The 27,948-nt window shown below is 50.2% G+C and overlaps 2 protein-coding genes across 2 annotated transcripts; both read left to right on the forward strand.

The window, feature by feature from the left end:
* Positions 1–615: 615 nt before the first annotated feature.
* Positions 616–4,572, forward strand: GDF2 (growth differentiation factor 2). The gene is made up of 2 exons (XM_061196470.1): positions 616–961; positions 3,620–4,572. The coding sequence occupies exons 1-2, from the start codon at positions 616–618 to the stop codon at positions 4,570–4,572; spliced, it is 1,299 nt and encodes a 432-aa protein (XP_061052453.1).
* Positions 4,573–18,244: 13,672 nt separating this feature from the next.
* On the forward strand, positions 18,245–27,713 carry RBP3 (retinol binding protein 3). The gene is made up of 4 exons (XM_061196484.1): positions 18,245–21,292; positions 23,523–23,713; positions 25,596–25,738; positions 27,235–27,713. The coding sequence occupies exons 1-4, from the start codon at positions 18,245–18,247 to the stop codon at positions 27,711–27,713; spliced, it is 3,861 nt and encodes a 1,286-aa protein (XP_061052467.1).
* The last annotated feature ends 235 nt before the right edge of the window (positions 27,714–27,948 follow it).

Below are 27,948 nucleotides of genomic sequence, written 5' to 3' on the forward strand. Positions count from 1 at the left end.
AAGGCACTGAGCGCTTGAGCCACAAATGCACATCCCAGTTCCACAGGAGCCAGGCTTCTTACTAACTCTGATACAGCCTCCACTCCACCACCCAGCCCGGCTCCAGTGGTTAGCCAGGGGGCTTCTGGGAGTTTTGTGCTGTTGTTTCTATATTTGGAGGACTTTTTGGTCTTGTTTGTTTCCTGGATTCTTTGTTTCCGTGGCCCAGGAGATGGAGCATATGTCACCCTGTCTCGAGATTCTTCTGAACAGAGCTGGCAAGGAAATGAGAAAGGATCCTAATTAGGGGGCGATAACCCCACGGAGAAATTCAGATTTTTGCAGCAGGCCGTGTCCTTCCCACAAGCCCTGTGTGTTTGTCAGATGTTTATAGAGCCTTCATTAACAGAGAGCTCCCTTAGATAAGAGGCCTGAGCACAGCATCAAGGGCCAGATAAGAACAAGCGGAGGGCACTTCGGGGACGGCAGGCGGGTGAGAGCCTGTGAACTGGCCCGGGTGCGCGGTGCAGAGCGGTGGGCAGGACAATGCGGGCCGGCTCCTTCCCGGCTCCTCCCCGCACCCGCTAACACACCGCGGCTGCCGCAGTCTCCGGAGCAGGGCTAGAGCATCCCAAGATGTGCCGCAGGGCGCTCTGGGTGGCCCTGCCTGTGCTCTCCCTGCTGGCCTGCTCCGCGCAGGGGAAGCCACTGGAGATACGGGGGCGGGGGTCGGCTGGGGCAGATGCCCACCGCCTGCTAGGTGGGCCCGGAGGTGAACGGGAGGGGGGCACCTTCGACCTGAGGATGTTCCTGGAGAACATGAAGGTGGATTTCCTGCGCAGCCTCAACCTGAGCGGGGTCCCTTCCCAGGACAAAACCCGAGCCGAGCCGCCGCAGTACATGATCGACCTGTACAACAGATACACCACCGACAAGACATCCACCCCCGCATCCAATATCGTGCGCAGCTTCAGCGTGGAAGGTAGAGTCGGCTCCACCGGGGCGCCCCGGGTCTGGGTGGGGGACTCAGTGGTCCAAGGCTGGGCTGCCCAGTATGGCGGCCACTGGACACATGGGACTTTACGTTTCAATTTAAGTTAATTTAAATGAAATAAAATTAATAATTTAGTTATTTAGTTTCACTAGCTTGGATGCAAGTGCTCAGCAATCATGCACGACTATGGCTACCCCATAGGACAGCGGAGATTATAGAACAGTTCCAACATTGCAGAAAGTTCTACTGGACAGTTCTGCTCTAGAAGATTCTCCCTCCCTGAGCCCAGAGCCACATTTAACACAGTAGGGGCTGAAGGAATGCCAGTTCCCTTCCTTCCATCCCTTCCCTACCTCCCCCTTCCCGTACTGTCCCCTTCCTACTTAGACACAGACAACTTATTTAGCCTCCAACTAACTGGTATATTTTTAAACACCAAAGGAATGTCTATTTCTCTTTCATCAAAAGGTGTTTAAAATTCAGATAAATTCCTCCGAGAGAGAAGCACTGGAGGACAACTTAATTATTTTCTAAATATAAAATAATTTCCTTGATTTAGGAGGACTAGAAGATAACGAATGTCAACTTAGGGCTTATGTCCACTAATTCACACAATGTAGGTGACAAGATCTTGTGAGTAGGGAAGCCATGGCTTGCAGACTCGGAGGGAACTTGCCCAGTTCACATATTAGTTAAGCAGCTGGATTCTGACCCAGGCCCACCTGTCTGCACAGCTCACTTTCCCTACGGCTGCAGCCTCTCTCTAACCAGCCAGGCACTCAGGGCTTCTTCCCTCCTGGGCTTGAGACCTGCAGACTCTTAACAGGCATATGCCCTAGCTAAAGGATGCCGTGGTCATGCTGCATGCCCGGCAAGGCTGTATTTTCTGATGGCTCAAAAGAAGAAGAAAATTCTGGATTTTATGTGAACTTGCCTGGTTTCTAAAACACTGGCTTAATTTTTTAAAAATTAAGTCTGCAGGGCTTAATTTTTTGTTTTTTAATGTGGTCTGCAGGTCATACAGATACTGCCAGCATCTCACTATGCCCATGGGGCGTGTCTGTAACCTCTGCTTTAGGGAAAGGCCAGGCTTCTTTGGCTGGACCTAATCACCAAATCCTGTAGTCTGGGAGTCCAGCATTCAGAGCCATCTCAGTGACCCCTCCCCACTCCCCCCATCATTGTCCATGTCCTGGAAACAAGTGCTCTGATCTGATCCCAGCTCTGCCTGTGGCCAGTACTGCTGTGAAGGCCAATTATGCTTCCCTTCACAGATGGCCTGAGTACGGCTCAGAGGGGGAGGGTACTTGTTCTCTAAGTGTCTGATGCGGTCCCAGGGCCATCTTCTAGGTGTGCCACAGTAAGTGCACAGAGTGGTTAATGCACTGCTCATGGACCCCACTCACTACTCACATATGCCACAGTGGCTCACCACATGCTGCAGGAGCTAGACTGACACATCCATGCTGGGTGAGGGGACACAGAGAGCTGTGTGAAAGGCCACGTGCTTGGGGGTGGGGGAGCTGTGCACAAGTAGGGAAGACGGTCTTGGGAGGACACAGAAATACTGATTGAGCATCTGCTGTGAACCAGGGACACTGTTGGGTAAGTTCCATGTGCCTTCTTGTTGAAGGCTCACACCAACACTGGGAGGTTGGTAGGATGAGTCCCATTCTACAGATGAGGAAACTGAGGCCCAGAGAGACTCAGGACTTCTCCAAGGTCACAAGCCTAGAAGGGAGAGAGTCAGGATTGGCACTTCAGTCTGTCAGACACTGCCGGGTTTCACGACAGCACACAGTATCCCCTCATGTTGGCACATAGTAGGTGCTCAAAAAACACAACTTCTTCCCTCTTTGTGACCAGGCCATGGTATAATAGAGATGTGCTAATGGCCGGGTGTCAGCCAGGGGAGTGGGAAAGTGAAACAGTTGTGTGGCTAAAAGGCAAGCCCTATGTATGCCTAACATGACCAAGCCGTTGAGGTTAATATATTTTTCCCTCAAACATTAAAAAAAATCATCCACTTTCATTTTGCTCAGAAGTTACAATTCTGAATGATTTTTTACACCATTTAGATGCTGAGATTTTTAACACTGCCATAATGTTTGAATTTTACCATCCCCTCCCATGATGTCTCCTTTAAAATCATACACTCAGGATCTGCACTCTGAGGCTGACAGTGTGCTTTTCTGTTTTGTTTATTTGATTCTTTTTTTTTTTTAAAGTGAGGATCATTACAGGATGTATGCACTTTGGCAGTTAAACACCCTAAATCCCAGTCTCCACATCTGTAAAAGTGGAATAATGATTAGATCTTCTGGGGGTCAGTGTGAGAGAAAAGTGAAATATAATATGCAAAGCTCCTGGTGCAAAGCTGGGCATGTACTAAATGCTCAATAAACAGCTGGAGCTGTCAATTTCAATGCGATGCATCTCCTGCCTCTGTTTTTCTTCGGAAGTTGCCAAATGTACATTTTAAAATACCCTTCTACATTAAGGGCTTAAGTGAAACCAAACAGAGACTTGATAGAGATAGACAATGTCATGCCGGATGCCCTTTCATCTAAACCATGAGTCTCAGCTTTGGTGTCATGAAAACAGACTCTCCCAGCAGATGACTGTCACCGTGTATTTGCATTTCAGATGCCGTCTCTATAGCCGCCACAGAAGACTTCCCTTTCCAGAAACACATCTTGCTCTTCAACATCTCCATTCCCAGGCATGAGCAGATCACCAGGGCCGAGCTCCGACTCTACCTCTCCTGTCAAAGTCACGTGGACTCCTCTCACGAGCTGAAAGGAAACATGGTCATTTATGATGTTCTGGATGGAGCCAATGCCTGGGATGCTTCTGGGGAAACCAAGACCTTCTTGGTGTCCCAGGATATCCGGGACGAGGGCTGGGAGAACTTTGAGGTGTCCAGTGCTGTGAAGAGGTGGGTCCGAGCAGACCCCACTAAGAGCAAAAACAAACTGGAAGTGACAGTGGAGAGTCACAGGAAGGGCTGTGACAAGCTGGATATCAGTGTCCCCCCCAGCTCCAAAAACCTGCCCTTCTTTGTCGTCTTCTCCAATGACCGCAGCAATGGCACCAAGGAGACCAGGCTGGAGCTCAGGGAGATGATCGGCCACGAGCAGGAGAGTGTGCTCAAGAAGCTGTTCAAGAGCGGCCTGATGGAGGCAGGTGAGAAGAAGGATGAGGAAGAGGAGGAAGATGTGCAAAGCCACATGGCCGTGAGCTCGTCTTCGGCCAGACGGAAGAGGAGTGCCGGGGCCAACAACCACTGTCAGAAGACCTCCCTGCGGGTGAACTTCGAGGACATCGGCTGGGACAGCTGGATCATCGCGCCCAAAGAGTACGATGCCTTTGAATGTAAAGGCGGCTGCTTCTTCCCCCTTGCTGACGACGTGACCCCGACGAAACACGCCATCGTGCAGACCCTGGTGCATCTCAAGTTCCCCATGAAGGTGGGCAAGGCCTGCTGTGTGCCCACCAAACTGAGCCCCATCTCCATCCTCTACAAGGATGACATGGGGGTCCCCACCCTCAAGTACCACTATGAAGGGATGAGCGTGGCCGAGTGTGGGTGCAGGTAGTGCTGGCCCGTGGGTGGGGGAGGCAGGGTGGAGGGGGCTCCTAGTGAGAGGTCCTGTGTCCTGCTGGGCATGACAGAGACTAAGTCCACCTGGGTGGCAGCCTGGAGAAGGAAGGGGAGCCACCAGGTCCTTGCGGGAAAGACCTGCTCTCCCTCTCACGGCCCACCCCAAGCACACACCACTGGGTTGAACTGCAGGGGAGGGGATGCCAACGGGCAATGGGGGGTTGGGGAGAAGAGGAAAGCCTGGAAGTGTTGCTGGGGTGGAAGGGGAGATGAAGAAAAGGGGACAAGAGAAAAATTATCCAGAGTCAGCCGAAAACTGAGTGAAAACGAGGCCGAGGAGTATAGATGGGAGGTGCGCAGAGATTAATGGAAATTAAAGGACTGAGAGGCATGGGGTTTATTCCAATAACCTCAGGGAGTGAAGGGGAAAGGAATGGGCTGTGTGCGCCACACCCACTCCACGTTATTCCCACAACCTGTGAGATGGGCGTCGTGACTCCCAATTCACACACGCGGAAGCCAAAACTCGGGCAGTTCAAGTAGCAACGGTCAATGGCATGATTCCAACCCACGGGTCTCCATAGGTCTGTCGATCACCGAAGCCCAGGACCTCCCCAAGTACCCCACTGAGGTTTAGCAGGTCACCTGGTAGCTGAAGACAATTAGACTTTGGGGGCTGGGGAGTGCGGGGCAAACGGGACTGAGGCCGGCCAGTACCCAGCAGGATGACTGGGCTGCTTGTCACATCCAGGGCATGTTCTGACCGCTCCGCGCCTGTGCTGATTCAGTGTCCAGGTGCTTTTTAAGATGACCCCTGAGTCACTGAAAACTATCCCCTAAAGCAACTGGGGGATGGAGAGAGGGCAGGACGGAAGCCCTCAGGCTGCAGTGAACACTGTGGCTGGAGGTACTTTGACCTGCTGGTTCATACAGGGTCACTCGCCGCCGTGGACTCAAACTGCAAGATGGTTTGGAAGGGGATGCACCGTTAACCCTGAGGGGTGGGGCAGCCCGTGGCCTGTGTCTCTGCAGCTACTTAGCACCACCAGCTCACCAGCATCACACACCATGGGCTCCCCTCCCACAAGGACTCCATGGATGACAAGACCTGGATTTCAATTTGTTGGAATAAATGCACTCTCGCTTCGGTATTTGCAACGTCCCTATTCTTACCCCACGTACTCAGGTGATGACATCCAGTCCTCCTGGGGGAGGGCTCCTGGCCACTGGCGAACTCAGTTCCTTATTGGCCGCATTTGGCTCTGGCTGCACTCGCTGGCTTTCTTGAGCAATGTGTGTCCAGCCCTGGTCCTAGGCTTGGGCCTTGGGACCAGGCTCCTTCCCCACTGACCGCAAAAGAGGACCTCTGACTCTTGAGGTCACACATGGAATGGGGTGGAGTAGGAAGTTCTGACCGCTGACCAGAGCAGAGCCTATAGGAGGCCTGGAGAGACCTGGGCCATTCCCACTGGTTGAAGTTCCCAGAATATTTTTTTTTTAATGGTTTGTGTTAAATGTTTACATGGAACCAATGAACAGCTTTAACACAAAAATGCAATAAAAACATTATTGTTTAATTACTGGAGTTACAGAAAATACTAATTCCTGGTATGACAATGTTGCTCAATTGTAAGGATGGATGACAGACATCTTTTAGTCCCGGTGGTGTATTTCTGTGCCTGCATCAAAGTCTCACTTGGAAATAAACTCAGAAGTCTAATCTGTAGCCTTTCTTGGGTGTGAGGCCTGGGCCTGATGGTCCCCTAGCCCCACACCCTGCCCACCCCTCACTTCAGGCCCTTCTTTCCCTGGGGGGAAGTGGAAGGGAGAGTCACGGAGAGGGGTGGACACATGTGGGCGGTGTCTCTGCAGGTCGGGGGGAATGGACGCGTTTGTGTAAGAGCCCGTGTGTGGGTATGTGGGCCTGGGTGTGAGCAGGTGTGAAGTGGATACTTGCAAGTGGAAAACGACAGTCAGCCCCATGCCTTTCTTGACCCCCCCACACGTCAGGGGCAGGAGGCTGGGCTCTGGCAGGGAGACACATCCGGCCGTAAATCCTGTCTGCCCGGTGTCCTGGGGCCTGCACAACTCTTCCAGCCTCCGCTCCCTCTACATCACTGCTCAGACGCCCAGCTCCAGCCAGATACACTCAAGGCCACCCCCTGTTCTCAGCCCTCAGGGGACTGCCGTGGCTGCCCCGCCCCCAGCTCTGCAGCCCAAGTCCACCTTCCATGAAGGCCCAGCTCTAATGTCCGCTACACACCCCCCCGGCCCCTCTCTTGATGCTCCAATTCTGATCTTCTTGGCTCTAAGGGACATTACAGTGCTTTTGTCTCCTGGTTACCATCGGCCTGGTGTGGGGTCCTACTGACCTCTTATCTTGAGCCTCCTGGGGCACCAAGTCCTCTGGGGACAAGGCCCAAGAGCCTCTGGCCTCAGTCACTCCTTGGAGGGCTGATGTGTGTTGTGACTCAGGACAAAGTGATTTGGACGGATGTGCTGGGACAGAACTTGCAAGGAGATCCTGAGAAATGCCCTCTGCCTTCCATTTCACTGTGTTCTTTCCCCCAGACCCTCCAAAGCTTGTTCAGCCCCAGACAGAGAATGAAATCCAACAGTGCCATCCTCTGGACACTCTGTTACGTGGCCAATCAGCCCTCTGCCTAATGACTGCCACAGTCAATGCTGCATTTGTAGTGTGTCCTGAAGCGTTTTCATTTTTCTCCTCTCAGGGTGATGATCACGGATATGAAGTGGCAGTCCCACAGGGCCACTTGGTGTCATGTTCTGGTCTTGCCATCTCGAAATTCATAATAAATTTTAAACAAGGGTTCCACATTTTCATTCTGTGCCTGGCCCCGCAAACGATGCAGCTGGTTCTACATGCTTGTGTGTGGTTGGCATCTTGGTTTCCCGAGTCCCAGGGACACTCTGGAGGCTGCTTCAGGCCCAGACACTGACACGATCCTGTAGAACAGGGTGTCGGAGCTTGGCTACTGAGAGCTTCCCCGGGGTCTGAGTGAAAGGACCAGCCCTGCCCCTCCTCCCTGGCCCACGCCGAGGGGGCCCAGGGGCTTCTCTGGTCTGTGACCAAAGGCAGCAACACTGTTTGGCTCTCAAAGGCTGGTCCATTCCATCTATATGGCAGCTCCCATGGGAGCAGCCTGACACAAAGGGGGTCTCACTTTTCCCAGATGCGCCTTAAAGAGGAGGCCAGAGACTGTACACTAGACAGGCCGCACTGGTGGCACACAGATGGCTTCCATGAGACCAGACTGAATAAACCTTTTGGAACTTCTTTCCTGTTCAAATCAGATCACCTACCTCAGGTAGAAATCTCACACCGTTGTCTCAGCTTCCCTGAACACCTCTCACTAAGACGAGCACCCCTCCCCAAGGGAACCCTTTTCATCAGCATATGGCTCCGGTCCTCAGAAAGATGTCCCTGGGCCCGCAGCAAACGGCTGCTCCTCTGCGGCTCTCTCCCGTGAGCTTCTGTTCTGGATGAGGGTTCCCTTCCTCCCAGAGAGCCTGACACCCGAGCTGCCTTGATGGGGGCTGAGGAGCCAGAGAGCATTGCTGGGTCTGAGGAGCTAGACAGTGAATATGTGAGCTTTGAGGCCCTCTCAGGACCCCAGTATCACACTTGCATTCTGGAGGCCATTTGGGGCCGCACCTCCAGTGCCTTCCAGGTCATCCACATCAGTGCCCACCTGTCCTTCCTTCGCCTGGACCATGCTCCTGCTGGGCAGTGCTTGGCCGACGTCTTCCTCTGGCTCAGTGACCATCACCCTGATTTGCCTGGGATGGGCCTGGTTAATGCGTGTTGTCCACGTATAATTGAAATTAGGGCCTCTGTTTGGATGACCGGTTATATGGTGTCCATAGTCAGGGACAGCTCAGGGGCCAATAGCAGAGGGCAGTTGGGAGCAGCAGGGTGGCTGAAGAGCACCGGGTGTGGGGTTGCCTGGCCTGGGCTCAGGTCCTGACCAGGTCACTCACTGGTTCATAGTCACATCAATGGTCACTGATTCTTGAGGTCCTTGCTTATCACCCCCAAAATGACATGCAAATGCTTCCCGGGTACTTTGGAAAAGTTCATGTAGGTTCTTGCTTCTCTTTCTGAGTAATATTTGGAAAAACGTTAGAGCTACACTATTACCTTTTATTACACTCTTTCACTCTGAATCTTCATTTCTTTCCTCATTATCTTTTTTTATTTCCCTCCTCTTCATTTTTCCCCATGCTCTCCCAGTATCTTCGGCCTTCCTACCTGTACCTGGGTTGGAAGCAAGAGTCACCTCTGCCTACACGTGCCCTCCCCGTGCACATGCACCAGAGGTCCTCCATGTGCTGGGCACCCAAACCTGAAATGTAGCCAGACATCTGGGAACTGCAAAGACAACTCTCTACTTCCTTGATTTGCCTGGACCCAGAGGTCTCATGGAGAAAATCCTGATGCCTCTCAATTATTGGGGTTCATACATATACAGACATGTCTGATAAACCTGTGAGAAAGAAATGCAAGAAGAACGGCTAAGTCATGGGGGAAAAGTGAGGTCAGCATCTGGAGGGCAGGTCCTGCTCACCAGCAATGTACCGATGACCCCAGACACAGGGTGAGGCCACCCCAGGCAACACATGTGGACAGAGAGGGCTACAGGTAAACCAGGCCAAAGAGCACCATTGAGAGGGAAAGCTGGAAGAATTATAGCATGAGGGGTGCTAGCTCCCTGGTCTTCCAGAAGAGAGCTGGCACAAGAAAAGGGAGACTTTTCTTAGTGCCTGGAGAGAGAGAAAAAGAAAGAGGGGAGAGAGAGAGAGAAAGAGAGAGAGAGAGAGGAATAAACAGGAGAGAGCAGGAGACAGCTCTCCTGGAGAGTAGATGCTCAAGGGACATCAGAGGTTGAGGACAGCTGAGCCCAGTGGCCTGAGCAGAGCCCCAGGCCCTCCAGGGTCTGCCCCCCGACCTGTTCCAAGGCCTCCAGGTGGACCTGCTCTTAGATTTCCAAGGTTGTGTTCCATTCACCATTCCCACCACTCCCATCTTATCCATCTTATCCTGTGGATTCCCATGGGATGGGGGGAGATGTTCTGGGTTCAGGCTTCACATCAGCATCCAGCAGACTATCTGCCCTGGAGTTACAGAGACATGGCATTGCTGGGGTTACTAAAGCCATAGGGGATCTAGGCCCTACTCATGTCCCCAACCCCCCCTCTCACCACAAGTCCATGCCTGGGGGTTCGACACAGAGAGAGGAACCAAAGCCCAGGTAAGTGTGTGCGGAATCTTCAGAGGATGGCAATGTCCTCCCTTCCTTCGGCCAATCCACTGCTCCTCACCTCTGTGATCTTGGGCATGTTCTGTAAGCTCCCCAAGCCCCAGCTTCCTGACCCATAAAGTAGGAGGAAGGATGGTTTAGGAGAAATCACCTTAGAAGCAGGATGTGAACAAGACCTATGAATGAAGGCATCACCCGTGAACAAACACTTACTGCACAAGACCTTGCAGACTTGGGGCAGCAGGAAACCTACTTGACCCTTGTTTACTCTTCTTATGGTTTTACCTCTCTGGTAAAAATGACTGCTTAGGCATAAATTCTCTCCAGATTTAATTTAAAATAAATCTAATTTATTTGTAAAAAGCATGCGTTCCCAGAACCTCTTTAGGCCCTGCACTCCTGTGCTTTGTCTTTAGGCTGGTTCTGGCCACAACTTTCATTGTCTGTAAACTTGAATTTCTGTCCTCACTGCACAGAAAATGTTTGATGCAGGGAAGAGTCAAGGCAGCCACGCGCTTCATAGAGGTTTACCCCCTGCAGAGAAAGCATGTGGGTGACGTTCCCACTGCCGTCAGGACCTTGGTCACTACTCAGAGCGCCAGACACACCTCAGAACTGATCCCAGTTCGAACCACCACCCCCGCCCCGCCCCGCCCCGCCCGGCTCATTGTCTGGCACACAGCGCCCCCTGGAGGTTCCAGTGGGAGCTGCACCCACAATTACCCTAGGTCTCTTCTGCATCAGGCAAATGATGTTATTTGGGGGCTCTGAACACTTCTTATGTGCACACTTCTTATGTGAGTGATTAACAGCTGGAATGATCTTTATTCTGGGACTTCACTTATTGTTTTCCTTTCATGGCACAAAACTGTAAACATGCTTTGTTGGGAAGTGGGAATAAGGAATAAACAGAACCAGCCCTTCCTTCCCTAGAGCAGTACTTTTTAACTCTTCAAATAATTAAAATAATATCAATTCTACATGAACTGTCCCATAAAATAGAAAAATTAAGGAATAGGAAGAGAAAAAATCCTTTCCAACTCATTTTATGAGGTCATAACTACCTTGAAACCAAAGCCAAAAGAAAAGACTACATATGGATATCCCTCACGAGCATGCAAAAATCCTCAAAAAAACACCAGTAAATTGAATCCAACAACATATAATAGGATAATACATAACGACCAAGAGAAATTTATCCCACAAATGAAAGATTGGTTAAATATTAGAAAACCAATCAATGTAATCAACCATGTTAACAAACTAAAGAGGAAAAAACATGATCACCTCAATAGATGCATTTCACAATACTTAACATCTGTTCATGATTTTCTCTTTAATTCTTAAATACTAGGAATATAAGAGAATTTTCTTAAACTGATAAAGAGCATCTGTCAAAAAGCAAAACAAAACAAAAACAAATATACAGTTAACATTACACTGATGATGAAAGACTGAATTGTTTCCTCCTAAGATCAGGATCAAGGCCCCGGAGGTCCTAAGGAGTGCAATAAGGCAAGGATAAGAAATGAAGTCTGTAGATGGGAGAGAAAGAAATACAATATGAATATCCCTCTAGAAAACTCTAAGGAATCTATTAAAAACATAGTGGATGAATAAATGAGTTTAACAAGGTTGCAGGATATAAGATTAATACACAATGAATAACTAGAAATTAAAATTTTAAGGAAAACATATCATTTATAATAGCACCTGAAAATAATGAGAATACTTAAGTATAAAACTAACAAAATATTGAATGGGAGAAAATATTTGCAAATGAAGCAACTGACAAAGGATTAATCTCCAAAATTTACAAGCAGCTCATGCAGCTCAATATCAAAAAATCAAACAACCCAATCCAAAAATGGGCAGAAGACCTAAATAGACATTTCTCCAAAGAAGATATACAGATTGCCAACAAACACAAGAAAGAATGCTCAACATCATTAATCATCAGAGAAATGCAAATCAAAACTACAATGAGATATCATCTCACACCAGTCAGAATGGCCATCATCAAAAAATCTACAAACAATAAATGCTGGAGAGGGTGTGGAGAAAAGGGAACCCTCTTGCACTGTTGGTGGGAATGTAAATTGATACAGCCACTATGGAGGACAGTATGGAGGTTCCTTAAAAAACTAAAAATAGAACTACCATACGACCCAGCAATCCCACTACTGGGCATATACCTTGAGAAAACCATAATTCAAAAAGAGTCATGTACCACAACGTTCATTGCAGCTCTATTTACAATAGCCAGGACATGGAAGCAACCTAAGTGTCCATCATCGGATGAATGGATAAAGAAGATGTGGCACATATATACAATGGAATATTACTCAGCCATAAAAAGAAATGAAATTGAGTTATTTGTAGTGAGGTGGATGGACCTAGAGTCTGTCATACAGAGTGAAGTAAGTCAGAAAGAGAAAAACAAATACCATAGGCTAACACATATATATGGAATCTAAAAAAAAACAAAAAACAAAATGGTCATGAAGAACCTAGGGGCAGGATGGAAATAAAGATGCAGACCTACTAGAGAATGGACTTGAGGACATGGGGAAGGGGAAGGGTAAGCTGGGACGAAGTGAGAGAGTGGCATGGACATATATACACTACCAAATGTAGAATAGATAGCTAGTGGGAAGCAGCCACATAGCACAGGAATATCAGCTTGGTGCTTTGTGACCACCTAGAGGGGTGGGATAGGGAGGGTGGGAGGGAGGGAGACACAAGAGGGAAGAGATATGGGGATATATGTATACGTATAGCTGATTCACTTGGTTATAAAGCAGAAACTAACACACCATTGTAAAGCAATTATACTCCAATAAAGATGTTCAAAAAAAATTAAAAACAAATAAATAAATAAAAATTAGGTTATTTGTCTTTTTATTGTTGAGTTGTAAGTGTTCTTTATATGTTCTAGATACTAGACCCTTATCAGATAAATGATTTTCAAATATTTTCTCCCACTCTGTAGGTAAATACCAGTGTCTTTTAATAAATAAAAATACTTTTGAGAACAAAAACAATAAAAATAAAACTAACAAAATATTTGCATAATTTATATACTGAAACCATACAACACTGATAAATCAATGAAGATGTAAATAAATGGAGTTATACCATTTTCAAAGATTGGAAGTCTCAGTATTGTTAAGATGTCAATTGTCCCCTAACTGATCTATAGCTTCAATTCAATCCAAATCAATTGTCTGATTCTAAAATCAATTATTGGTATCTAAAATGTACATGGCTTTGGATAAATCCATATAAATCCAAAGGAACTAGAATAACCAAAATAATTTTGATGAAGAATAACAAAGTTCGAGGGATTACACTACATGATTTCAAGACATACTATAAACTACAGTAACCAAAACAGTGTGGTATTGGTGACAAAACAGACAGAATACAGCAGAACAGAGAGTACAGAAATAGACCCACTTGTATGTGGTTAATCACTTTTTGACCTAATACCAAGGCAATTCAATGGGACAGGAAAGTTTTTTCAACAACTAGTGTTGGCAACTGGATATTGACATGGAAAAAGAAAATCTTGACCCCTTCCTCGTACAATAAAATAAACATACACATACACAAAAATTAACTCAAAATGGATTATAAATGTAAAACCTAAAACTATGGAACTTCTAGAACAAAACATTAAAGAAAAGCTTGGTGACCTTGGAATAGGCAAAGATTTCTTAGATATGGCACCAAGAGTATGAATCATAAAAGAAAAAAATGATAAATTGGAATTCATCAAAAACAAGAACTTTTAATCTTCAAAAGACACTGTTAAGGACATGAAAAGACAAGCCACAGATTGCGAAAAAATATTTGCAATACATACATCAGGTAAACGACTCATATCTAAAATGTACAAATAATTCTTACTTGATCAATAGTAAGACAAAAAACAGCCTCCTCCCCCTACACCCTACAAATGGGAAAAAGGGTTAAACAGACATTTTACTACAGAATATATACAAATGGTCAATAAATATACAAACAGATGCTCAACACAATTAGTCATCAAGGAAGTCCCAATTAAAATCACAATGAGAATGTACTATATACCCATTATAATAGTCAAAATTTAAAAGTCTAACCATGCATACAAATTGCTGGCATTAATGTGGGGGAATTGAAAGTCTCATATGTTGCTGGTAGAAATTTCAAGTTTGGAAAACATTTAGATTGTTTCTTAAAATGTTAAACATGCATTCTTGTCCTAGTGAAAATAAAAACATACATCCACGCAGAAACTTATACTCAAATATTCACAGCAGCTGTATTTGTAATAGTTACACTCTGGAAGCAAACTGTAGTTCTATCAACATGTGAGTGGATAATAAATTGTGGTATATCTATACAATGGAATACTACTCAGCAATAAAATAAGTGACCTAATGGTACACTCAACAGCATAGCTGTTTGTCAGTGTTTGTCTGGAGATGGAGACGCAAGGGGATGGATAACAAAGGGGCATGAGGAAAATCTGAGGATGAGGGCAAGATACATTACCTTGCTTGTGGTGATAGTTTCATGGGTGTATACACATGTCAAAACTCACCAAACTGTACATTTCAAAGATGGGCAGTTTATTGTATGTCAATCGTACATAAATAAAGTTGTAAAAAAAAACAGAAAAAATACACATTTATTATATAATTTTAAAGTTACTGAAAATATAATAAAGAAAAAGAATAAATAAACAAGTGTCCAACCATTTGATTCAGCAAGCCCAGGTTTGGAAATTTTTCTACAGAAGCAAGAAGCACTAGTCCTAAGAACATGTGTTTGAGAACACTTATCACAGTATTGTTTATAGAAGCAAAAACAGAAACAACTTAAAATATCTTTTGCTAGGGAAACAGATCAGTAAATTGTCAAGGACAATTATGCAGCCATTAAAAGAACAAACTTTATGCTTCAACTTGGAAGGTTGTTTCTGCTGTATGCTTAAGTGAGTAAAACAAAATGCAAATTATCCTGTGTGCTATTATGAGGTGACACTAGGTAGATGGACGGATGGATGAGCATCAAAGATGGGCAGATCCATGGATGGACAGATAGATCTCCTACATATGTGCTTCCACATATGAACACAGAGAAAAGTGAGGACAGCTACACATTAAACTGTTATTATCGGCTGGATTAGAAAGGCTTTGGGAGAAGATTGTTCATACATTTATGAATTATTTAACTTGCAAATATGAGTATGTTTTACTTTTATTTTTAGAAAAGTAAAAAGAAAAAGGATTAAAATAAAGTAAAGGCAAGATTCAACTTGCTTTGAAATACATCCCAAAAATATGTTGGCTTGAGGGTTAGAGAAGGGACCAGAGAGACAGAGGTGAGAGAAAGGAAGGGTAATAAAATGTCAATGGTAGAATCTAGGTGAATAGGTCATGGATATTTGCTGTGCCACTTGAAAATGACCATAATGAACACTGAGGGGAAAACTAACATAAAACAGTAGATAGGTAGGTATGTAGACAGATAGATAGGAAGATGAATGGATAAATAACCAGACAGACAAGGCCTCTGACCACTGCAAAAAGGGAATCCGTACTGTAGCAGGAGATTAACTTTTTCTGGGATTGCCCAGGCTCCAGGTGTGCTCCATTTGACTCCCAGTAGCACACCATCTGCGCCATTGTCCCTCTTTTAATCTCCCTGGAGTGTGCTCTGGAGTGAACACAGTGTCAGGGCCTTTCTCAGGTGTACAGACTCTCCAGATACACAGAAGCCCATGGAAGGTTTGGGTCTTCAGAAGCACTTGGTACCCCCAGGGTCCCTAAGACAACCCCTGCCTCTTGGGTTATCTCTCCCCAACCCCACCGGGGAGTTCTGATCACAGGCTGTCTGCCACTCATCAGCTGCTACTGTGACCTCAGCTTCTTCATCATACCTGCTGACACTGTCACAACAATACTGTGAGGCTCTTCTCCTTATCCTGTTTCCCTTTTGAGGAAGCCAAGGCACAGAGCAGTCATGTCACTTAATCTGGGTCTGTACTTTAGAAAGCGGTAGGGTTTGGGGGTGGCTCCTGAGCCCGTGCTCTTAACACCTCTGCCCACATGGCTGCTTGTACAAGTGAGGGGGAGGCAGGGGCTTTGACTGCATCCCAACTCCATACTCAGCCCCCAAGATCACAATGGGACTCTCTGTAGCCCCTGGGCCGACAGCTGGCAGAGGCTGCATGGAAGCTCCTCCTGGCTCCCACAATGGGACTTGCCCAGAACGTGCTCACCTTAGACAGCTGCCACCTGCTTATGCCCCCCTCATCTGGGGGCCAGGACATCCCTTCCTCCTGGAGAGTTTGGGGAACTCTGGGGACAGAATTACCTCCCACTGGCCTCAGGCCACACCCACAGGAGGACACATCATCTCCCCTTGCAGACACTAACTTGGGCACCTCAGGGACTTGCAACAGACCCCAGGCCTGCTTCTACGTCCTCCCTGAGGCTCTGGGCCATCCACACAAATCAAAGCCCCACACCAGCTCCAGGCATCCCATCCCGAGACTGCATTTTAATGAGTTCAGGGGAAACACTTTCCCCAAAGAGATACTTATTCCTGCCTATCTTCATCCACACCTTTCCTGGTCCAGAGGCTTTGCCTGGGTTCAAGCGATGATGGAAAATGCCCTCAGAGGATGAGGCTGGCATGTTCCGAGTTGTGATTCCCCAGGCGGCGGTGGAGCAGAGGGCTCAGCCTTCCCAGTGGGGACTAAGGAGGCCTTATTATTATAATAAATCAGTCTCACTTGATTGGCTGCAAACGGTGGAGTGATGTGACCATATGTCACTTGGGCATTAAACAAATCCTAATGAGCTAAGAATATGTTTGTTTTAGCTAATTGACCTCTTTGGCCTTCATCAACCACTTGGTAAACATCCTCAGATAATGATTTCCAGAGAGCGGATTGTGGCTCTCGAGTGTGCTGAGAAGGTCCCCCGGCCCCAAGACCACCTCCTCCGGCTGCCGGCTGAGGCACATGTGCGCGCCTGCCTATGGCCACCCGGTCCCAGGAGGGTGCACTGGCGGTAACGGGGAGAAGGGAAAAGAGTGCAGCCAGACGGCTCTCCCAGCGCTCGTCCCTGCCTATGTGACCACACTCTGAGCCATAGCTGTCTCATCTGTTAAGTGAGGGCAATGCCCACTCCCAGATGGATGGGGAGACAAAGCAGGGGTTCTAGGGTCTAGGCTCCGTGGTAGGTATTCTTGGAAATCTGTGCCGAATCAGTCACAAGCTGGACCCACGTCACTTCTATGCGAAGGAGCAGGAGTCCAGCAGTTCTCTGGGGACTGATGATCTGGATACCTGTGGGGTCTGGACCACAGAGACCTAAGTCCCCCAACTCAGTTCTCCTTGCAAGCAGTGGGCCAGGGGCCGAGCCCTCAACCAGCGAGGGTCTTCTTTAGCCAGCATAATGGATGCTTGTTAGATCTCAGAGCTAACTTCATCTGCCCTGGAATCACCAATCCCGTTCATCATGCCCCACAGTGAAGTTCAGACATTTCACTCCAATCATCTGAAAGCTGTCGGGGGGAACCACTTTGGTTCCCTGGATGCATTAGCAAGACAGGGGAATAAACTTCAAGCCGTGAAGTAGATGGAGCCTCAGACTCAACCTCAGCACGGTCTAAGTGACTGTGACCCCACAGGCTTCTTCTGGCTGCCCTCACATCCCCCCACCTAGGATGGTGGGCTTCCGTTAGCTACTGAACTCTGTTTCTTCAGCTACAAAACAGAGCAACTATCTGACACAGAGAACTTATCAGTAATTGAGTGCTTCCTTCTTCCCTGATGCTGTCAAGTGCCTTACCCATATTTTCTCACTTAATCTACACAATAAGTAAGACACTTCCCTAAGGCCACAGAGTAGAGGGTGGCAGCATCAGGCCCCGGAGTTCTCCTTAATTCCAGAGGGGTGTGTCACCCAGTGCAGGGGGGAAATGCTATTTACTTGCAGGTTAATAACTCTGCTTTGCAAGCTAGAGACTGTCAGCCTGTAAAGCATGGAGCACAGTGCCTGGCATGTGGCAGGAACTCAAACAGTAGTTATTCACATTAGTCTACCAGAGGTGGCGCAGCAAGATGAGACCCCACATACCTTCTGAGTCAAACCACTTCCGCCGCTTCTCCCCAGTCCCCAGGGCTGATGCGCTTGAATTAGACAGGATTAAAGGCTTACCGGAGCTGGAAGCTACACCCCAACTCCCGTGTTTAGCCCCAGACCTTCTGTCCGCTGGCTGAGAAGGACGCGGGAGAAAGGCAGCCACACAGGGCAGTGCTGTTGCCTGGCGCACGGTGTCAAGAGAGCTTTTGTGCAGGAGCCAGCCCTCCTCTGGATCCCCATGTCAAGAAAATGGGTCCTGCTCTTGCCCATGCTGCTCTGCAGCCTGGCTGGCCCTACACACCTATTCCAGCCGAGCCTGGTGCTGGACATGGCCAAGGTCCTCTTGGATAACTACTGCTTCCCAGAGAACCTGATGGGGATGCAGGAAGCCATCGAGCAGGCCATCAAGAGTCGTGAGATCCTGGCCATTTCAGACCCTCAGACTCTGGCCCATGTGCTGACAGCTGGCGTGCAGAGCTCCTTGAACGACCCTCGCCTGGTCATCTCCTATGAGCCCAGCACCCTCGAGGCTCCCCGGCAAGCCCCAGCACTCATGAACCTCACGCTAGAGGAACTCATTGCGGGGCTGCAGAACGGCCTCCGCCATGAGGTTCTGGAAGGCAATGTGGGCTACCTGCGGGTGGACGACATCCCGGGCCAGGAGGTGATGAGCAAGCTGAGGAGCTTCCTGGTGGCCAACGTCTGGAGGAAGCTCATGGGCACCTCTGCCTTGGTGCTGGACCTCCGCCACTGCACTGGGGGCCACATTTCCGGCATCCCCTATGTCATCTCCTACCTGCACCCAGGGAACACAGTCCTGCACGTGGATACCATCTATGATCGCCCCTCTAATACGACCACTGAGATCTGGACCCTGCCCGAAGTCCTAGGAGAGAACTACGGTGCCGATAAGGATGTGGTGGTCCTCACCAGTGGTCGCACCGGGGGTGTGGCTGAGGACATCGCTTATATCCTCAAACAAATGCGCAGGGCCATTGTGGTGGGCGAGCGGACTGTGGGGGGGGCCTTGGACCTCCAGAAGCTGCGGATAGGCCAGTCTGACTTCTTTCTCACCGTGCCCGTGTCCAGGTCCCTGGGGCCCCTGGGCAAGGGCAGCCAGACTTGGGAGGGCAGCGGGGTGCTGCCTTGTGTGGGGACACCGGCCGAGCAGGCCCTGGAGAAGGCCCTGGCCATCCTCACGCTGCGCCGCGCCCTGCCGGGAGTCATCCAGCGCCTGCAGGAGGCCCTGCGGGAATACTACACACTGGTGGACCGCGTGCCTGCCCTGCTGCACCACCTGGCCAACATGGACCTGTCCTCGGTGGTCTCCGAGGAGGATCTGGTCACTAACCTCAACACCGGCCTGCAGGCCGTGTCCGAGGACCCCAGGCTCCTGGTGCAGGTGGTCAGGTCCAAAGAAACCTCTTCTGGGCCCGAGGATGAAGCTGAAGAACCCTCGGAGTTGGTCTCAGAAGTGCCCGAGGACGAGGCTGCCCGGCGGGCCCTGGTGGACTCCGTGTTCCAGGTGTCCGTGCTGCCGGGCAACGTGGGCTACCTGCGCTTTGACAGGTTTGCCGACGCCTCAGTGCTGGGGGTGCTGGCCCCGTACATCCTGCGCCAGGTGTGGGAGCCCCTGCAGGACACGGAGCACCTCATCATGGACCTGCGGCAGAACCCTGGGGGGCCGTCCTCTGCCGTGCCCCTGCTGCTCTCCTATTTCCAGGGACCCGACTCCGGCCCCGTGCGTCTCTTCACCACCTACGACCGGCGCACCAATGTCACGCAGGAGCACTTCAGCCAGACCGAGCTGCTGGGCCAGCCATACGGCACCCAGCGCGGGGTGTACCTGCTCACCAGCCACCGCACCGCCACCGCAGCCGAGGAGCTGGCCTTCCTCATGCAGTCGCTCGGCTGGGCCACGCTGGTGGGCGAGATCACGGCGGGCAGCCTGCTGCACACGCACACGGTGCCCCTGCTGGAGACGCCCGAGGGCGGCCTGGCGCTCACGGTGCCCGTGCTCACCTTCATCGACAACCATGGCGAGTGCTGGCTGGGGGGCGGCGTGGTCCCCGATGCCATCGTGCTGGCTGAGGAAGCCCTGGACAGAGCCCAGGAGGTGCTGGAGTTCCACCGAAGCCTGGGGGAGCTGGTGGAGGGCACGGGGCACCTGCTGGAGGCCCACTATGCCCGGCCAGAGGTCGTGGGGCAGACAGGCGCCGTGTTGCAAGCCAAGCTGGCCCAGGGCGCCTACCGCACAGCAGTGGACCTGGAGTCGCTGGCCTCCCAGCTCACGGCAGACCTGCAGGAGATGTCTGGAGACCACCGTCTGCTGGTGTTCCACAGCCCCGGCGAGATGGTGGCTGAGGAAGTGCCCCTACCACCTCCCATCGTCCCCTCCCCAGAGGAGCTCTCCTACCTCATCGAGGCCCTGTTCAAGACAGAGCTGCTGCCGGGCCGGCTGGGCTACCTGCGTTTCGATGCCATGGCTGAGCTGGAGACGGTGAAAGCCATCGGGCCACAGCTGGTACAGCTGGTATGGCAGAAGCTGGTAGACACGCCCGCGCTGGTGGTCGACCTGCGCTACAACCCCGGCAGCTACTCCACGGCCGTGCCGCTGCTCTGTTCCTACTTCTTCGAGGCAGAGCCCCGCCAGCACCTCTACTCCGTCTTTGACAGGGCCATGTCGAGAGTCACAGAGGTGTGGACCCTGCCCCAGGTGGCAGGCCAGCGCTACGGCTCCCACAAGGACCTCTACATCCTGGTGAGCCACACCAGTGGGTCGGCGGCTGAAGCTTTCGCTCACACCATGCAGGACCTGCAGCGTGCCACCATCATCGGGGAGCCCACGGCTGGAGGGGCGCTCTCCGTGGGCATCTACCAGGTGGGCAGCAGCCCCTTATATGCCTCCATGCCCACGCAGATGGCCCTGAGTGCCAGCACCGGTGAGGCCTGGGACCTGGCTGGGGTGGAGCCAGACATCACCGTGCCCATGAGCGTGGCCCTCTCCACAGCCCAGGACATAGTGGCCCTGCGTGCCAAGGTGCCCACTGTGCTGCAGACAGCTGGGAAGCTCGTAGCAGATAACTATGCCTCCCCCGAGCTGGGAGCCAAGATGGCATCCAAACTGAGCCGTCTGCAGAGCCGCTATGCCAGGGTGACCTCAGAAGCTGCCCTGGCCGAGATGCTGGAGGCTGACCTGCAGGTGCTGTCCGGGGACCCACACCTGAAGACAGCCCATATCCCTGAGGATGCCAAGGACCGCATTCCTGGCATTGTACCCATGCAGGTGAGTTACAAGGGAGACTTGGTCCAGCACAGTCCCAGGAGAGAGTCAACCAACTGTCCGCACATCCAGGGCTCCGCGCAGGGTGCAAGGCAACGGCTTCCAGACGTGTTTTCATGTTAAATTTTTCACCAGTCACGTCTTTTCCTCTCTCTCACCCTGCCCTCCAGTCCCTCATGTGCCCATGAGGTCCCTGAGCACCTCAGTAGAACATTGGTACCCACAGGAGCTCAGTTTGAAAAGTGCTAGTATAGAAGGAGCTTCACTCTTGGCTAGGTAGAATGCAAGGGTTTGTAGGGCTTCTCATTGTCAGTGTTGGAGAAAGAGGTTGATAAGTCACATGAGGTCCCCGTGATTTCCTATTCTGGAAATGTGGGGTTTGTGTGCATCCACATCACCTGCCTGCCTCAGGGGTTTGCAGTTTGTGTGAATGAGTCAGGGGGATGGAGACAGGGAATCAGCACAGGTCCTGGCATCACAGTTGCCTTGGAGCTAGAGCATGGAGCCTGGGGACAGGTCCAGGAGTGTCCACACACAGCCAGGACAACCCCTGCAGTGAGGCTGCCTTGGGTAGGCACCGACTGCCTTCTCCTCCCCTCCCCCAATGCCAAGTACTGTCTCCCAAAGGAGTTGTGCTGGGTGGGCGTGCACCCTGATACAAGGGCCAGCTGAATGGGAAATTCTGGGCCAGGCTGTGTGGTCAAGATATTTGAAGCCAGCACTGCAGGTCTGGGGAACACTGAAAAGGTAAATCAAGGCTGCAGGGTAGATGAGGGAAAAATTCTCCCGATCAAGGGCCAAAACACATCACAGGACTCACCAAGCACTCCCATCAGCAAAGAGCTGGATCTAAAGCACCTTTACAACAGCTCTCCATGGTGTTTATCATCTATGATATAACTGCATAGTCACAACAAGTAGGCAGGGCAGCATTTGTCCTGGTTCCCTTGAAGCCAGGACCTGAGATAGGGGCTTAGGCGCTGTCAGTTGATGTGGGAGGTGGTCACTGCAGCAGGAGTGAGGGAGCGTGGAAAGTGGAACAGGAAGTGTGGGCGCGTTATTGAGCCTGTTGCTTCTGAAGATTGCAACACATCCTGACAAGTGTGAGGAATGCCTCTGCAGACGTGACCCCGCGGCTCCCGCTCTCTGTTAGCTGAAGGTCCCCCTGGGGACATGAACTCTCTCAGATTCTGGGGCAGCTTGGAGAAGGTCCTGAAGTAGAGAGTAAAAAACAAGGGTATGCTAGAGGCAAAGCCCTGTCAGCCTGGGTCAAGCTGTGGCTGAAATCAGAGGAGGGCTGAGGGCACCAAAAGCATCTACTGCCGAATTGTTATCCCATTTTACAAAAAGAGGAACTGAGGCCCGGAGAGGTACAGAGGAAAGTGGCCCATGGCCAAAGGGCTTGTGACTGAGGTCAACACAAGACCTGGAGGCCGGGTGTCCTAGTCAGCAGGGGTGTTCCTGGTTTGGAGTCACCTGGTGTGGTTTCATATTCTGGCTCTTCCACTTACTGGCTGTGTGACCTTGGGCAAGTTACTTAATCACTCTGTGCTTCAGTTTTTTTCAGTAAAAAGATGGGGATAATAGTGTCTTCTCTACAGTAACTGCTACAACATGCTCAGCACAGGGCCAGATTCCTGGTAAAGACTCAAGGGCCCAGTAGTTCATGTCTTCAGATGTTGATGTCTTTAGATGATGAGCTCAGAGACAAAAAGTGTCTGGGGAGCTCAGAGGAGTCAGAGTGGAGACCATGCCTGGGCCTTTCAGCTCTGATGCCAGGGTGAGAGGTTGGCACCCATGAGCATTCCCTGTAAGGAGGCTGCTGACCACTCATTGGGGTTCATATCCCAGGCCCACTACCCATGTAACCTCCTGGATACCATCAGGAAAGGCCCTGGCACCTACTACCTCCTTAGGAAATGTTAGCTCCCTTCCCATGGGCTCAATATATCTCATGATATAAAGGACCTCCGTAACACCCACTTTCAAATCTGACCTTTCACCGTATCTGGCAGAAGTGACAGGGGGTGGATGCTGGGCACAGTTTGGCAGGAGAACAGGGAACCATGGCTATGGGAGAGTTTGACCTGGACTTTCTTCTTTAGCGGAGCTAATTGTCCATTTAAGTACTATGATCAATAATGAAATAAAGATACTCAGAACCTTAAAAAAAAAAATTTGAGCTTTCAAATCTCTCCTCTCCTGACACGGAGCCGACCTCGCACTCTTTCAGATCCCTTCCCCTGAAGTCTTTGAAGACCTGATCAAGTTTTCCTTCCACACTAATGTGCTTGAGGGCAACGTTGGCTACTTGAGGTTTGATATGTTTGGAGACTGTGAGCTGCTCACCCAGGTCTCCGAGCTGCTGGTGGAGCATGTCTGGAAGAAGATTGTACACACAGACGCCCTGATTGTCGACATGAGGTCAGTGGGCGGGGCTCAGCAGTTCCCAGCGAGGCTGGGGCAGCTGCTGGAAGACAGTCAAAGCCATGAGTCTAGTAGGGAAGAAAGGACCCTGGGACGCCGGGCAGAACCCAAGTGGAATACCCCGCCTGGCTCTCAGGGCTCTGGCCAGCTATTCTGGGGTTCTGGTTTAATTAGCCAGGTGGGGCCCCACCACTGTTGGTTATTTTAAGCTCAGATGACCAAGGCTGAGAACCACTGAGCTAATCCAGAGGTCCCCAAACTTACCTAGTCACAGGATTCAGTGAGGAGAGAGGGGAAGGGTGACCTTAAACACACTGATTCCAGGACCCCTCCCAGCCCTGCTGAATCCAAAGCCCCAGGAGTGAGGTCCAGTGATCTATATATTTAACAGACATCATCCAGGTGACTCTGATGATCAGCCATGTTTGGGACAGCTAGGCTTCCACCTGTGCTTGTGCCTCACATCTTACGAAATCAGCCCAGGACAACCCTGGTCATGAGAATCATAAAGCCAGTGGCCCAGAGAGAATTTGCGATTTAGCCACTATTGTTGCAAAAAGAACTCTTTACGCTACAAAATGATTGTTGGGGGGATGCTTTCAGCTAGACCTCTCATCTGCTTCTGTGAAGGTATGCCTCATACAGGTTGAGTTTCCTTCCGAGAGCTGGGGGAGGGGACTTGGAAGGGTAATAGGTAGAAGAATGCCCTTCAGTGACCAGGTCTCTTGTCACTCCCGGGGCCATCAGCAGACGTGCCCTGGGCACCTTCCATGGGCACTGGGAAGGGGGAAGCCAGCTCCCCTGGGAATTGGACACTTCCGCCCCCCACCCTCACCCCATCCACAGCTGTTGGATATACTGAGAGGGAGCTCTGACTGCTGGCTTGCAAAACTCTTGTGATTCTTAGTCATCACTAGGTGGCACTGGATCCCAGAGGCGGACTTTCCTCCCTGGAAGATGAACCATCTCCCAGGGCTTGGGTTTGGGTATACACAGAACTTGAGCTTGGGGACTCCTGTGGCACCTCTGATGACTTTATTCTTCAAACGTTCTATTGAACATCCAAATGACCCTCATGCTAAGTCCCTTTCTGCTTAACTGTGTCATCCACATTTTTCTAAAGAGGAGACCCAGCCCACAGGTGTGCTTTGCTTAAAGATCCTTCCAAGCCAAGGTTTGGAGGTTCAGATGCTGAAGTCATGGGCCCTGAACACATCTGGGCCATCCTAGACCATCAACTGGAAGAGACTCCTAATACGCTGCCAGCCCAGGATTCCTCGTTACACAAATAAGGAGACAGGGGCCCAGCGAGGTCACACAGCAGGACAAATCCAAATAGCCTGGAATGATCACAGGATCCCTCACCTCCAATGCAGTTCCACAACTCTGAACACTCCACCACACTAAGAGCCATGTTAGGACACCTCAACTAAGATACCTAGTGGGTTTTGTGAAATTATCAAGCATGAAACTAGGGAAGACAGTGCTCTCAAAATGTGCAGGCAGCATGGGTGCATGGGAGCAAGCCACGGTCAGCAAGCTGGGGAAATTTATCAACAAGTTCCCGAGTGCAGGACTTAGGGCCTTTAATATAACATATACAATATGTATCACATAATGTATTAATGTGTGAACAGAAGGCGTGGGTAAGTTATGCAGTATTTTCTAAATGAATTTGACCACAAAGTCTCTGGTTCTCAAGAATCTTGTACTCTGGGAAATGCCAACCAAAGAATTCTGTAGGAGGAAGAAAGGACACCAGACTGAGGCTGCCTGGAATTAGAACCCTCCACGGGGCAAGGATTAGGGCACCCAGAGGGGCACCGAGGGCTTCCCTGTGGGCTCTGCCCCTCAGTGGGCAACATTTCCCTTCCCTCAGGTTCAACATCGGTGGTCCCACCTCCTCCATCTCTGCCATATGCTCCTACTTTTTCGACGAAGGCCCACCTATTCTGCTGGACAAAATCTACAACCGGCCCAATGACTCTGTCAGCGAGCTCTGGACCCACGCACAGCTCGAAGGTGGGTACAGAAGACTTTCCTTCCTATTATCATTCTAGAAGCTTCTGGGAAATCAAGGAAAGACAATTTGGGTTCGGGTAAAAGTAACTGTAGCTAGAATATAAAGCCCCCATCCGATGCCATGTACTCTGTACATAAGACCTTTAATCCCTGCAAAACATGTACCATTATACCTATTTTCTAGATGAGAAAAATGAGTCCCAACTAGGTCAAATAGCTTGTCTAAGGTCACTCAGCTAATAAGTGATAGCTCCCAAACTCGAACACTGGTTTGTCTAAAACCAAAATGCCTGCCATTCCTGCCATAGCAACCATCAGCCTGCAAGACAAATGTAAAGCTACAAGGGTCCTTGGGCCATCACCAAATCCCACGGCGTTTCCAGTGGTTTTCCATCTCACCTGAACTCTCAGCAGCTTCCCAGCACACCTACCTAAAGGAAGTTCATAACTCTGATGGGGCTTGTGTTACCTGCCCTGGGCCCAGAGCAGTGGCCGGAGGAAGCAGTACAGGCCCTGCGCTTTACAGAGCCATGGCTGTCCAGCCACATCCCAGGTGGATAGCCTTGCTCCATCTCCCTTGCCTAGCTTGCAAAACCAAGGAACCTGCGCGTCCATCTGAAAAGAGGGGGCTGGGAAACCAATGGGGGGTGTGCCTCCTCCGATCAGAAAAGCACCCTGCAATTTTCATTTGCATACTTCCTTATCACACAAGCATTTGGAGGGAATCTTCCAAGATATACATTCAATAATATTGCAAAATGTAAATAAAAATCAGGACCAGATGAATTCTCAATTCAAATAGACATTCAAGACCAGTAGTTAAAAACAGATCTGCAGATCATGGGGTCTTGGAATTGCGATGTCCAGTACGGAAGCCACATGCCACACATGGATTGAGATGCATAAAATGTTCAGTGCACACCAGATTTTGAAGACTTTTATGAAAAAAAGGATGTAAAATATCTCAATAATTTTATTGATGACATTTTGAGAGGAACAAATTTTAGATTTATTGAGTTAGATAAAACAGCATTAAAATTCATTCTATCAATTTTGTTTTACTTGTTTAATGTGGCTTCTAGAAAACTTGAAATGACATATGTGGCTTGCATTCGGGCTCATGTTGCTTTTCTATTGGACATCACTGTCCTAGAGGGCTGTCGTCATTAAGTCACAAACTTGGCTCTTCTGAGGGTCCAAAGTGAAGAGAGTCTGGTCAGGTTAGCCCTTTTCTCGGGTAAGTCAGTCCAGCCTCTTCCCATCACTGGTGGTAAAATCTCTCAAGCGCTGGCATGCTCAGGATCCAGCACACATCCTTATCCCCATTTTACAGATGCAGAAACTGGGGCTCAGAAAGGTGGGGTGACTTGCCTGTGGACACAAGGACACAGAACTAAATCCCTGGCCCTCCTCTCTGGAGTCTAAGCAGTATGGAGAAGGCAGGTGCCCAGGGTGGGGACTTGACTCCCTATTTTGAAGGGCCTTATATCCTGCAGGTGAACGCTACGGCTCCAAGAAGAGTATGGTCATTCTGACCAGCAGTTTGACAGCTGGCGCCGCAGAGGAATTTACCTACATCTTGAAGAGGCTGGGCCGGGCACTGGTCATCGGGGAGGTGACCAGTGGGGGCTGCCAGCTGCCGCAAACCTACCACGTGGATGACACCGACCTGTACATCACCATCCCCACTGCCCGCTCAGTGGGGGCGGCAGACGGCAGCTCCTGGGAAGGGGTGGGCGTGGTGCCTGACGTGGCTGCCCCTGCAGAAGCAGCCCTCGCCAGAGCCAAGGAGGTGCTCCAGCACACTCTGCTAAGGGCGAGGCGGAGCCCACGCCTGCACGGCCGCCGCAAGGGCCACCGTAGTCAGAGCCATAAAAGGGCGGGACCTCTGGGACACATCCAAGGGACACCCAGGCATGAGGTCCTGACTGAGGCCCCCAAAGGGCAGAAAACGGGCCTGCTGCCCTCTGGTTAGGCTTGAGAATCAGAGGTACCCTTGGAGCTCATATATCTGGTCTCTTCCCAATTGCCAGCATCCTCTCTGTTGGAACACCTCGGGACAGGAAGCTCACCCCCTTCAAAGTCCACCCCCTTCAGGGAAGTGAAGTCCAGATCTATCCCCACCCATGCTTCTTAACCACCAACCCCTGTTCCTCATGCTGTCAACTAGAACATCTCTGTCCAATAACGTCATAACGTGAGCCACGGAT

Source organism: Eubalaena glacialis, chromosome 1 (genome assembly GCF_028564815.1).
Source record: "Eubalaena glacialis isolate mEubGla1 chromosome 1, mEubGla1.1.hap2.+ XY, whole genome shotgun sequence".
NCBI lineage: Eukaryota > Metazoa > Chordata > Mammalia > Artiodactyla > Balaenidae > Eubalaena > Eubalaena glacialis.

Bases quoted from the DNA above. Each gene is read 5' to 3' on its own strand.
- RBP3 (XM_061196484.1), top strand. From the start codon at position 18,245: ATGTCAAGAAAATGGGTCCTGCTCTTGCCCATGCTGCTCTGCAGCCTG. The intron at 21,293-23,522 runs GTGAGTTACAAG...GCACTCTTTCAG, and splicing joins CTGGCATTGTACCCATGCAG to ATCCCTTCCCCTGAAGTCTT. The intron at 25,739-27,234 runs GTGGGTACAGAA...TATATCCTGCAG, and splicing joins GACCCACGCACAGCTCGAAG to GTGAACGCTACGGCTCCAAG.
- GDF2 (XM_061196470.1), top strand. From the start codon at position 616: ATGTGCCGCAGGGCGCTCTGGGTGGCCCTGCCTGTGCTCTCCCTGCTG. The intron at 962-3,619 runs GTAGAGTCGGCT...TTTGCATTTCAG, and splicing joins GCGCAGCTTCAGCGTGGAAG to ATGCCGTCTCTATAGCCGCC.